The sequence below is a fragment of the Dromaius novaehollandiae genome, chromosome 4 (assembly GCF_036370855.1).
Source record: "Dromaius novaehollandiae isolate bDroNov1 chromosome 4, bDroNov1.hap1, whole genome shotgun sequence".
Classification (NCBI taxonomy): Eukaryota; Metazoa; Chordata; class Aves; order Casuariiformes; family Dromaiidae; genus Dromaius; species Dromaius novaehollandiae.
Genome location: NC_088101.1, coordinates 44,670,137 through 44,683,861, shown reverse-complemented (window position 1 = coordinate 44,683,861; position 13,725 = coordinate 44,670,137). Strand labels below are relative to the sequence as shown.

At 40.8% G+C, this 13,725-nt stretch overlaps 1 protein-coding gene across 6 annotated transcripts in view; it reads right to left on the bottom strand.

Annotated features, from left to right (window-relative positions):
* KLHL2 (kelch like family member 2) overlaps positions 1-12,751 on the bottom strand; it is a 62,963-nt gene extending 50,212 nt beyond the window's left edge. For 2 of the 6 annotated variants that reach the window (XM_064510931.1, XM_064510932.1), the window contains exons 1-4: positions 12,578-12,751; positions 9,855-9,980; positions 5,381-5,487; positions 689-810 (exon numbers count right to left, since the gene is read on the bottom strand). In XM_064510931.1, the coding sequence (XP_064367001.1) occupies positions 689-810; positions 5,381-5,487; positions 9,855-9,980; positions 12,578-12,600 (378 nt within the window). In that variant the 5' untranslated portion in view covers positions 12,601-12,751. Of the gene's footprint in view, positions 1-688; positions 811-5,380; positions 5,488-9,854; positions 9,987-11,980; positions 12,312-12,577 lie in introns of those variants that run through there. The other 4 variants (XM_026122911.2, XM_064510933.1, XM_026122909.2 and 1 more) reach the window with 4 other exon arrangements.
* Between the last annotated feature and the right edge of the window lie 974 nt (positions 12,752-13,725).

Below are 13,725 nucleotides of genomic sequence, written 5' to 3'. Positions count from 1 at the left end.
CTGGGGGGAAGGGGAAAGTTTACCTTGCCCATCTTCAGGATTTGTAGTTAGAAAACATTAATGGCATTGAAGCTTTTTTCCTAAGATTGTGTTTGTTCTATTCTATTTGAAGTCTCGGCTTTTAAAACAGTTCTGATAAGAAAAACTGATTAGGTCTCCTTGTGCAGGATGGTCAAAGCCTTCATGCTAAAAATTAGTTGATAAAAAACCAAATCAGAACCAGACAAAAATTCCTGAACAGTTTGCCGCTGGTAAAGTAACAATTTAATTTTTAGATTAGCAGGAAAAAAAAATCAAACAAAACACATCGGAGGACATAGTTTCACATTTAAGAGTAAATCTACTTTGTAAGTAACTAGTAAGTGGCACTGAAGTCTCAGGCAGGAAACGGTATAGAGGTGGTTAACAGCAGCAATTTTTGGCAGAGTAGACCATCTACTCTATTGTATTAAAATAAGGATTGTTTCTAAGGGTCCTTAAAGTCAATTGACCCTTTTTACTTACTTCAGTAGTCTCTGAATGTGGCCCAGAATTTAAGCAGTATGACTACTTGCTTTGTAGGCATGGGGTCTGAAAAAACTTGCAGTTTGCAGATGAGATTTCCTATGTCCGAGTCAAAACACATTAGCAAACCAAAGGATTCTGCACATTCCATCTCTTCTGCTGTAGAAAATATCCTTACTCTTACCTGTACGTTTTCTTCTGTAACTTGAATTTCAGCAGTGTAAATATAATCAATAAGCATCCTTAGCGTCCAGCCATCAACTTCCTTTATTCGAACTCTCTTCGCTCGGCTTTCACTCATCTCACCTAAAAATACAGTTTCATAGTCAAGTAAGTTAAATAAAAACAGAGCACAAATTAGATAGAATTTAACAGTAACTGCTCTTGCCTGCAGCAGAAATTTTTGTGCGCGATCACTTGTAATAATAAAACCATTGTAAAAAGAATTCAGTTTCCTTCTTTCCTTCCTCCATTTAGGAGTTACCATCAGCTGAATGCTACATGGGTTAATACTATTATTGCAGATGACCTATTTTCTCCAGTGTATAATATCAGTAAAATATGGTTATCAGACCTAAATAATACCCTTTAAATGCATACAAAAATATTTTGCTAGCATTGCAAACCACTGAAGTACTTCTTGCATTATTAATTGAAGGAGCATATCAAACAGAGGCTGTAGAGATTTTACAAAAAAAATAAAAAACCCAAAAATCTACCACCAAAAAAGAATTAACATACATATTTCTTTGCTTGCCTACTTATTATTCCCTTAGCAATTGTACCTCTGTTACAGATTGATTTAGTAGTGAAAACTCAAACTAAGATAAAATGGTAAGCAAGGGAAAACTTGTTGGATCTTATCTTGTGGAGGCTGAAATACTGGCCATATTCCAGATTAATTCTTCACAGAAAGGCCTGCAAAATAGCTTCTGCCTTCTAAAATATGATGATTCTCAAAATGCAACATTTTGTATCTGAAATAATTGCCTAAAGATACACTAAGTAATGACCACAACCTTCTCCATGACTAAGCAAACATCTGGTCATCCCAGATATTTAATGCTTTTCTCATTGATTATACATTGGGAAGTGAAACACAAACTACACTGCTCACATTGGTAGATATATAACCTTTGGCTTAGTACATCTCAATTTTGATACATCCATTTCTTATTCTTATATATTGGATATATACCTATTTCTTTCCCCTAAGCATCTACAATAAAGTGTATTGATGAGGTAACAAATTCAGTCCATATAACACTAAAGGCAGACAGGATGGGTCATAATGATCAAGAAGATGGCTATCACCGCTGATACTTCTCTGTGGATTACATACACATTTTCACTGTTCATTATCCTAACTGTGGGCTCTAAGATTGACAACAATTCATTTTACTGAGTGCATTTGGCAAATGAGAAATTTATTATTGCTATTCATGCCCTTCTCAAGCTGAATGCTCAATAGCATTTTAAATCAACCTGTTAAGTGGTAAGGAATGCAGGAGACCATCTACAGCAACATACTACTGCTTAATGGTTGCTAGCACTCTGGAAAGCACTGATGAGCCACATGAAAAAAGTAAAATTCAGCCCCTGCAGAACTTCCTCTTTTCACCTGTTCCACTGAAACACTTCCCTACACTTTTGAAAGATGATTGCAGCATGTTCTTTGAAGGGTCATCTATTTCAAGTTTCTCCTTCTAGTCTGACAGATTAAACCTATTGATCTTCAGAGCATGCATGCTGCAAGTTATTTATTATGCAAGCTTCTGTGGAGGTGGTCCTTTGGGAAAATCATGTGTGTGGGAGAGCACAGAGTTTGATATTCTGCAGGCACATTAGTTTTGTTTTCAGATTTTATGTCAAGCCTTCTAAAGGCACAGATAGGCACCTTCTCTGTTTAACAACAAAGCCCAGAATTTACAAAAGAGGAGAGTTGCTTCTCCCTTTAATGCTAAAAGGGCACACAGTCTTATTATGATTCTCGATCAGTCCACTTGTGATCCAAACCTTGTTTGAAAGATGATATGTTGAAAACCAGAGGTTCATTTGCTAGGTATCCTCAGTCTAGAACCCGGTGCTCCAAAGAACTCATTTCACAACTGGAAAGCTGCAACAAAACGTTTCCACAGAGTTTGTAGTGACGTAGAAAGGAAAGCACTGAGCTAGTCCAGCCTCTCAAGCAGGAGCAGCAGAGCATTCAGTAGATCTGAAGTTACTAAAAGGTTATCCGAAATACTAATATGGTTCTTCACACCAGTGATGTAGGAAAGTGGGTTTGGTTTTTCATTTTATCCTACAGAATTTTACAGGTAGAGAATGGAAGTGAAGAGAACAGGTAACTGCCTAAAGATAACTGCTGTGGCAGCACAGAAAACTAAATTCAGGTCACCCTTGTCCCAGGTCAGGTCCTAGGGCCACTGAAGCATCCCTTCGCTGAGGTTTTGTCATCCTTTCTCTAATCTTTTAAAGGTGTTCAATTCAGGATCACAACAAATATTTCTAAAGAATTTCACTGTATATAGAAAGAAGAGTTATTCCTTGTGACATATGCAGCCCTAGCTTCTTATCCTTTTTTCCTTTGTTTCTTAAAACAATCATTATTAACTTACTAAACTTTACATTTTTCTTTCTAGGTACTTAAAGTGGCTACTTCTACCATTATAACAAGTGGAAACAGACAAACCCTTAGGCAAAGGGTTTGATCACAGCCAACGCCATACCCTGTCCTGCACAGGAGGCAGTACCTAATGACTCAGAGAAAGATGGAAGTAACTTGCAAATGTGTCTAAAAACAAGCTTCTAATTTCAAGTGAAGAACAAGTATTCCTGTAGCATAAAAGTGTTTTTTTTTTTTAATGTATTTTCAGTCACTGTTTAACCTTGGATGGAGGAAGACATTTTTCCTTTTGGCTATAGCTGGTTAATGGAACAAATTTGCTTACTTGAATTTCCAGATTATTGCATAAGAACACAAGTACATCTGAGAAGCATCAACTGCAATTTTCATAGAAATAATTACAATGAACTTCAGAATTATGTCTGTGGAGAACTGCTGAAATACACTGAAAACACAGCTGGTCCTTGCTGAAAAGTGTGTATAATGGTAGTATGAAATCTGTTGATAAATCTTGCAGCCTGGAATTCTATCGAAACCTCCACTGACTTGGTTCACTGTAACCACACAAACATTTCCACAAATGACTTAAAAGTTTCCCAGCCTTTCATCAGGTGAGCATTCCCACACCCTGCACCACAGAGTATCAATGAAAACTTGCATTTAAAAACATAAGACAAGTAAAATTTTCTAGGACGGAGTGAAGTAAGAAAACAAGGATTTCAGCATTGCCATTTGGAGAGTGGCCACACACAGTTGCATTGGCACACCCAAAGGGACAAACTTCTGTGTAGAAAAAAGCAGCTGGGGTAAGCAGGAATGCTTTAACCAGGATTTGCTGCCACAGAGAGTGTAATATAGAACTATACTCTGAGAAAGAATATTTTCAGTGTGAAAGTCAACAATAGTCAATCCTTTTCACAGGACTTAAGAGCCTCATGTTTCTCTATTATTAAAGTGAAGAAAAGAAACTGGGAACAGGTGTTTTCATTTTAACTCAACACAAAACAGTAAAAATTAAGAGAACGCATCACTTGCTCCGAATGTTTGTCTCAACCACAGATGCAAATTTAAAGACCTGCTAGAGGAATAGCTATTTATACGAGAGCTCTGTGCTATTTTATACATACGACTTAAAGCATTTGTTTCTGCTAGGACTCTTTGTTTAGCTCTGACTGTGTCAAAATATCCATGTATTAACCAAATCAAGAATATGCTGGATTATATACCTATTCAGTTTCAATAAAATGCTTGCTAACAATTAGCTTCTTCCCCGGGATACTAAAGTATTTCAAATTGTATCAGTCTTCCAGTTGCAAACTGGAAGGATAGTTATTAAAACTCCATTTTGCCTGCATACTGGCGTGGCAAGAATTTAATTTCTCATTCAACCTGAGCTAGTGGCCAGAAGTAACATGCTGCAGATAATTCTTTTAATTTCAGACAACTACCAGTAAAGACCAAACTGGCACGAGATTTGAGAAGGAATAAAAAAACTTCGGAAATTAATTTTAACATGCATTTAGTAGTGTTCGCACTTTGACACCAAATTCCACAAGAAGATTTCAACATGATTTATAACCATCATGGAATTAAATCCACAGCACAGAAATCCAATTGGGAAGTACTACGAATCTGAACCTACTTTAGCCTTGCAAGCCCTCAGGCTTTCCTGCTGTAGCAACAGAGCAATAACTTGGCCAGTGTGCAGCAAGCAGAGGCAGAATCAAGCCTGCACAAAAAAGTTGTGGCAATGATGCATAGTACATCTGTCACAGAGAATTATCCAAAGAATACCGAAACATGCACTCCAGCTATAGGCTGCCAAAGCCACAGAAAGCTTTCACATCTACTGACAGCCCAGAATACTCGAGGACTGAGGAATGTAGCAGCGGGAAGAACAGTTGTTAAAGGACATAATTTACTTCAAAATTCAAATGAAAGTTATTTTAACCTTCTTTTGTACAAGTGAGATTATTATAGCCATAAAGGGTATAACAACTCTACTATTCCTGGCTTACTTAATATGTAAATTTGTCTATATAAAGGAAACTTTTTAAAGCATTCAGCATGTTAACTAAGATTAAGATGCCAGGAAGTCCTTAGACTGAGAACAAATTCATAAAAAAAAACCCCACAAGCCTCCTATTATTTAACTTGTAAATAAGATCCTAAAAAGCGTAAGTCATTCAATTCTGTGCTTTACACAGTTGGTCTGGATTAGAAGATAGCAAGTATTGAAACATTTGGTACCTGTAAACATGGCATGGAAGTAGGGGCTGCAGGCGGCTAGCACAACTCTATGCGCTGCAATTTCCATGTCTTCAGCTACTATCGTCACATCACACAGCAAGTTTTGACTATTTAGAAATATCAGAGAAAGTAGTTTTACATATGCAAACTACAGTAGAAAAACATATAATATCACACGATTTCTCATACCCTCAAAAAAAGGTAGGAGACAATGTTGATGAAGCAATGTTTTTAAATGTGTTACAAAACCACATGACTCTTACTCAGTAGGATTACAGATGGTGCTTGGGTACATAGAACTTTCTAAAAGCAAATAATTGAATTGTGCTTTAAATTGTTGTTTCTTACATAAATAAAAAGTTTTCTGCACTGAATAACTAAAATTGATATCAGCCTAATTTATAAACCTTTTCATTGGAAGTCTGAGCCTCTTTTAATACCTATGATAGAAAAAAGAATTTGATATATACAAACACTAAAAAGTTGAGATAAGAAATAAGACTTTCCAGATTATGAAGAATCCAAACTTTGGTTGTGATCTCGGTACATAACACTGGAAGCTCATGCTTACTTAAGTGTCCAAAACCATTACTAGATTATATTTATGGTTTTCTAAGTATTTTTCATATACAGTTCATGTACAAAATAGCAATTTTTTTTACTCAAATTACTTTAGAATTTGTTAGTTAATTCCACATTCTGCCTGAATTTTTATCTTCATTAAATTCATTTGCATGCCTGTCTTTTGTAATTGTAACACATCATGTTTCCTCCCTCTTCTCTTGCAGAGAAGAAATATCTCATTTTTAACCATTCCTAACATAGATGTTTCCAATGCAGTTTACAGCTACTGGATATACATCTTCCAATTAAATCCATCACAACTGTTAATCTTTATAATCAGATTTTCTGAGGGAAAGAAAAAAAAAAGAAAAAGAAGAAAAGGTTGCTGTTTCCCAGCACCTAAATAGCCACCTTTTATTTCCTCCTTATTCCAGCACTGTCTTTACAAAAGTAACATATAATTGACAAAACTCAGAGCAAGAGCAACGGGGGGGGGGGAAGAGTATGCTTTAACAGAGCATATTTGTCAGGGACCAGAGCTGTATGTTAAGCCAGTGATCCCTATTCTCATTAACTCTGAAGTTAGAAATTTTTACTTTTCTTGAATATATACCATGATTAGAAGGCAGACCTTCTAACAGTTTGCCACTGCCCCACAGAGTAGCAGCCTGCCGTGGTGCGAGCAGTTGCGTTTGTGTCCTGACGGAGAGCTGGAGCTGCCAGCCAAACTGCTCGGACACTCACCTTGGTCCCAAGAAAACACCGTAATGCTCAGCCTCTGTGAGCAGCCAATTTCTTTGAGCACAGTAAGGAGCCCTGGTGGTGGCCAAATGCCAACAGTTTTTTGAGCCACAACTGACATTTGGGGCCATACTGTAAGCCCTGTCTTAGGATGTTTTTTTTCCCCCCCTACTTTCAGTTCTTAATACTTACAGTAACTAGTTTAGCCTGCAATGTGATTATTATCAAAAAAATTTATAATTTAAGGCAATGACCAGGCCCATATGAAACACAGAATTCAGAGGAGCTTGAGAACAACTATTATACAAAAGTTGACACAGAAAGCCACAAACAAGAGGTCATCAGCCATATACCCAACTTTTTCAGAAACACTTACACTTATCTTGACAACAGTAACATAAAAGGTTTTATACGCGGTTGCACAGAGATACCAAAGCTAACAGTGAAGCCTGAAGCAATAAAATTACATCAATGCAAAACTCTAGCTCATTAGCTACATTGCACAATATAGACACAGTTGCTTATTTTGGGGATAGCCCAGATGCATCTATAATCTGGAACTGCACTAGGTGAATGTGCCCTACGGGGCCGACAAGCTAAATAAGCAGTCAGACAAACAAGCTCATAAACTAAATTATATACTGCGGTGCAAGCATCTTGTGGCTTATACAGCAACTTAGCACATTTATTTCATGTTGGCTAACTAACTTATTTTGGAAAGGCTTGTGTTCTGCTGCAATTTTGTAACAATTCACTTGTACAGACTGACTGAATGCACACAGCCATAGCAGTACACCATCTTGATAGATGAAATGAGAACAAAAAACGTCATTTGCCAACCTGCAGATTAATCTCCACTGAGATATAGGGGGAAAGGTTATTATTCACACCTTTAAAAAATTTCAGTAAAGTCTTATTTAGAAGAATAAGAATTTTAGCCAATGTAGGTGAGGTCAAATTCCATTGTGATGAAAGCAAATTATAATGAAGAACAAAGACAGGCATTAAAGTGTAATTTCTTCATATGTCATGAACTAATTAGATAGCCTAATGATTCTCTGACTCAGTGTTGAGGTGATGGTGAGTAATGAAATGATAAAAATTGCCAAGGACAAAATTACTCAAATTTGTCAAAATTTGAAGCAAAGAAAAACTCTTTTATGAGCCAATAAAACCAGGTAACTTGGCAGCAGCCAAAAATGTAACATAGATTTATAGACTTAAGCACTCTGAAAAATAATGGATTTTAGGTGTTTCAGGAGAGGATTGCTTCATTAGCTGTATACATTTAAGAGAATATACCTGTGGCAAATACCTACTTGTGCTACACTAATAAAAGGAACTGAGATGGAAACCACTTTAACAATATAGTCAATAAAATCTGAAATATCATTAACGATTAAAATTAGGTCTTCATTTTGAGTAATGAAGTCTGGAACAGGTTTAAAATATTTCAGTTTATTATTTCAAACTTAAATAAATGCAAATATTAATGTTTATAATCTTACCTAATTAGCACTTAACATTTTAAGAGAAGCTGTACTCAAATGAAATCATTTTTCAACACTAAACACTGACGTGTCAGCTATCCTACTAAGTAGAACCCCACTTAAGGTTTACATGGCATTGCTCCTGCTCAAACTTTGACTATTTATGTAAGACAAAATTCCTCAAATTGCTTCTACAGCAATCTGAATTTAAGTAACCATGGAAACTAGAGTATATTCTTAAAATAATCCACAGCCTTCAACAATGCACTCTGCTGGAAGATCATGTCTGTTTTACTTGCAACACCAGAGAATGTAGGTAAGGTTTAGTACTTCTGAAACTGCTATAATCTAAGATTCATTCCTGGAAATTGTTTCTTTATTTAAACTCTTCCTCACCTTTACAATGTCATGGCCACTAGTGCTCTATCATACTCCTTGAGACAGTGAATGCAGTTACTGGGATTCTTGAAAAAGCCAGGGGCATAAGCAAGGTGAAGCAATAAATGTCCTGCCAGCATCAGGTAACTAAGCTGTTACATACTGGAAAAATAGTTTCTGCTCTTGTCTCATTATCCTCAGACTATGGGAATCTTTGAGCTAGTTTTAAACCATTTTTAGCCAGAATGTATGATTTTCTCCAATCTGCCAGTAGAGCAGAAACTGTCAAAGCTAGATGAATACACTGATCTGATCACAGTATCTACCATGGTATTAAAGGTTTACGCATAAAGAACAAGTGAAGATCAAAGAAACAGACATATTTTAATAAGATATCAGTTGCTGGCTGTTTTTTTTTTCTTCTTCAAATGAAGCCTCTCCAATTTTTAAACTCATATGGGAAATAACAATGGGCTACAGGATTTTTAGCACCCTCAGGTATTGTCTATGCTAGAGAATTTTTTTATTTATTTAATTTCTCCATTGTTGCTCTTAGCTATAAAGCTGAAGCACTGTCAGTGATAGTTGTGAGCCCTAATTACCAGAGCTCCGTTGTGAGCTCTAATTACCGGCTGTCACAGCTTTCAGCACCATCTCACCTACCCATCTGTACAAAATAAATCAATATGGGTGCTAAGAACAGCACCAGTCTCACAGTTTTGCTGAAACTGATGGTGGTATCACTCAAGGTCTTACACAGGTTTATCTAAAAAGCGATTTTCGGCATCTGATTTGTAGCCCTCTGGAAGTTCACTGATTTCTCCTAGGGGAACATGCAACAGATAACTAAGAAAAGAAAGTATACTGTCAGTTGGTTTACATTTGTTAGACTATGACCTATGTCTCCAGATCGGAAAATTTTAACATTTTTTCAGTCTGCAGACTACTGCAAAAATCAATGATAGACATATTAAGAGTCTCAGGCTCAATTAAAAGGTCACTTTTAATCTATCCAGGATCAACTATATATAATACAGGATCAATAGCTGTAATTCCTTGACAACATCCTCCAAGTATTTTTCAAGTCCCAGAAATCCAGTTTTGACTAACTTTGAGGGGCAAAAATATACTGTACCCATTACATCACATGATTATCAATCAGCTATCACTTCATTATATATTTCATTTTATCAGCTACAATTCTGGAATTCATATTCTATTTTTAGAACAAACTTAATACATGCAATTGAAATTAAAAATGTATTATGGACTCTGGAAAGATGTCTACAGTAAAGTAATACCTTCTTAATTCATTCATAACTTTGAAAGCTTTCTTCATGTGCCATGGATTCACTGTAACAGGACAGTGTTTTTCAGTATTATCATCTTTCAGATCCAATGGCTTCTGATGGCAAAGTTTGGTACATCTGGAAAGAAAAAAGAACAAAGTTAATACTTCTGTCTACTCCCAGTTCTGTTGCTCTATTTTATCCCCCATTATTTGGGGGGGGGGGGGGGAAACACACTTCAACTTATTCCTTACTTCAGCCAATTTCAGTTTCCTTATTAACAGCAACAGTGTATTGGGGGGGGGGGGGGGGAGGGAACACTGGCAGAATTCCCTAGCTAGCAACAAGTAGGTCCTCAACACTAATGAGGTTGATAGAGGCATTCTAAGCTAACAATAAGCTCCATAAACAAAAACATGAAGATGATGCCATAGAATCTTTCCAATAAATTCTGAAATTTTAGGAAAAGCAGAGGTCCTTAAACTTTTATCCTGGTGCCAGTACAGATTCCTACCGGAATGAAGTATCCATCATATCAGTCTCTCAAAGTCGTCACCACGTGCTAGAAAAGAGCAGTTCTCTGCCCTTCCATCAGGACCTCACTTACTGATTCATGCAGCTTCAAGCTCATCTCCCCTGACGGAAAGCCCATACAATGACAATTGCAGTTGTTCAGTCTTTTCCAAGCAGCGGCATGAAACGTAAATTGGTATGACAACAATTGGGTAGTTTTACTGATCCACTCCATGTTTTGAAAAGCTAAAAAATGACCAAACTTTCAATTTTTCTTACTCTCCAAAAAATAATTGGAAGAAAAAAATCCAAAATATCAGGAGAAAAACTCTGCAGTGTGAAAATTCTCTCTTTATGCAAGAAAACTTAAATTCTGTAGAAAAATGATGAACACCTCTCATTCGCTAGGACTATCTAAACTTCAGGCCACGCCTATGAGTTTCATGTCTGCAGCCACAATGCTGTTCTCACATAGCAAGCTACATTATTGCTGTACTTACAAAACACATAGTATCAGTCATGTTTTCACCTATACTATGTAACTTTATTCCCCAGCCTCCAAACTGGAAATAGGCGAAGTATTTCTGGCACTAAAGTCAGTCCATGGGGCAGCTGACTCTGGTATATCAGAGAGTTGATTTCAAATAAAAACTTGATCTTACTTACTTGAAGTAAGAATAGTCAAATTAAACATGTGCTTTGACTGCCAGAATTCCAATCTCTCTTCTACCACACCTAAAATTTTTTCCTTAAGGACGTCTGAAGAAGCTTTAAAGAAAAATCCAAGGATAATTAAGACCTTAATCTGGAAGTCTATATCCTGTGCACTACAACAAGTTGTAAAACAGTGTGCCTTATTTTTCATGATTCCAAAACTAGTGACAAAATTTGGGGGTAAAACAGCATGAAACGGCATCAATCAAGAAGGGAATTAAAAAAAAAGCGTCTGAAAGAAAACAGTTAACAAAACAAGTTCCATCTACAGAACTGGAACTACTAGCAGCTTACCACACTCCACATCAAACTGCTAGGAGTTTTTGAAACTCACTTCTGAAAAAGGATACAAAGGATACAAGAAAGGGGTCAAGTAACAGAGGGCAATTTCAGCATCAGTCAGAAGAAGTCCACGTTACAGAACACACACACGTGATGCTGTTCTGGGTGTTTTTTAAAAGAAAAAAGAAAAGCACACTATCCAGCACAATCCTCCAGACCGCATACCATCGTTACGACTTATGTGACACACGTAGGGACCAGCGCCCAAATAAACCCCAAAACGCAGAAATGGGTGACGTCAGGGAGCGCTCCCGACACCGCGGACCGACCGCGCGGTAGCGACCCAGGCTTCAACCCAACTCCCGAGCCGTCCAGCCCACGAAGGCGGCGTCCCGCGCGGCACCTTCCCGCACCGCGGAGCAGCCCCGGCGCTGCCGCCTGAGGCGCGGGGGGCAGCGGCCAGGGCTGCCGCGAGGCGCCGCCGCAGGGCCGGGGCAGGGGGAGCCGCTCCGGCCGAGCCGCAGGCCCTTGGGCGCAGCACTGGGTGGAGGATGGTTTTGCTCTAAAGCTACCGAAGCGCCCAGACAGGTCAGCGGTACGGCCCCTGCTTTGAGTGAGGGCCTCTTCACCTGCCTCGGGTTACCCGGGCCTGCCTTGCGCTTCGCCGGCGAGGCCAAAGCTGCGCCTGAGGCGGCTCCACCTCGCTCAAGAGCCCCGACGACAAAGCGGGCAAAGGCACGGCGTCCCGGAGGAGGCGGGACGACGCTGCAGGAGCTGGAGCGCACAAAGCACGGAGCGGGCCCCAGGGAGGCGCAGCGGGGGACGCACGGTTTCCCCAACCCGCTGCGCCCGAAAAAGGGGGGAAAAAACAAAACGGCTTAACGAGATAGCCGGAGCAGCGCGGTGAGCACGGCTGCCGAGCCACGGGGCCGCAGACGGAGGCGGCGGCCGGAGCCGAGGGGAGGAGGAGGAGGAGGACGGGGAGGAGGAGGAGGAGGAGGAGGAGGAGGAGGAGGGGGAGGGGGGGGAGGAGGAGGAAGCGCCGCCCGCGCCTGCGGACAGGGAGGCGCGCGCGGGCTCCGGCCGCCCCGCGGCTCCCGCCGCCGCCGCCCGGCCCGCCGGCGAGGCCGCCCCGGGCAGGGCCGATGCCGCCGCGGGCGAGAGGAGAGCGCGGCGCGCCGCAGCGGAGCCCCCCCTCCCCGGCCGGCCGGGCCGCGCGCACTCACACGGGCGGCAGCAGCATCTCCATCGCGGCTCCGCTCGCGCGTCCTCCGTGCAACGCGGGCGCCGCGCGCTGCCGCCAGCACCATGCCAGCCGCCGGGTGCCGCCCGCGCCCGCCGCCGCCGCCGGGCCCCGCTGTCCCCGCCCCGCCCCGCCCCTCCCCGCCGGCGCCGCCCGCTTCCGGGTTCCAGCCCGCGCGACCGCGGCGGCGGGCCGGGCGCCAGCGCGCAGGCGCGGCGGCGGCGGGAGCGAGCGGGGCGGGGCGGGGCGGCAACCGCCGTGGCGGGGTCAGGGCCCTGGCCCGCCCCGGCCTCGCGAAGGGCAGGGCGAGGTGCTGCTGCGCCCGGGGCGGGCGCCTGGGTGCGGGGGGCGCGGCCTGCGTGCGGCGCCGCTGGGAGCTGAGGGCCGCGCACACGGCTGCCTCCCCACACAGCTGGGACAGAGGTCCGTTTCAGATACCCGTCGTGGGCAGCTACTCCAGCGCAATCCGTAACCAAGACTACTGTGTTTACTAATTCCTGTCTTGGAGGGTTCTAGAAGATTTTGCTGTACTTAAACCTCTGTAATTTACTTCCGAATCTTAAGGAGAAGATTGTGTAGTGCTGGCAGATGTGTTTATCAAGCTGAAAACAGTTAACATATTTATGACTAATAGTTTCTGTAAAAATAAAATGCTTCTCCGCTGGAGTGAGAGATTTGATTATCAGCAGAGTTTATCTAAAACTAATAAATTTGCCACTAAATGAACAAAACTGCTTTTCTAAAAGCGAGGGAAGTTTGAGGGCAGCACATTTTGAGAAGGCAAAACAGAAAATGGCAGTGTATTTTGGGTGAAAGAATGTCATAGATGGACACATAAAGCCTTCCCCAGTGTTTCTAATGAAATCATAGGTTATTAAAACTAAATGCATTTTAATGATTTGTCATTTCATGTTTGCTAATCTTTAATAATATTCTTACTAGGCAAATGCAGTTTCAGTTTCTCTCTCAAATTATCTCTCTGTTTACCAATTCTCTTTCACTATGCTGTGATGTTTAATTTGGGAACACTTCAAAAATATTTCAACAGGTTTCCACTGGAGGTTTTCCTAAATGGAATCGTTGCAATTGGCAGTGCCTGTTTTTACAAAGTCTCTGCTTTGTAAGTGTTGA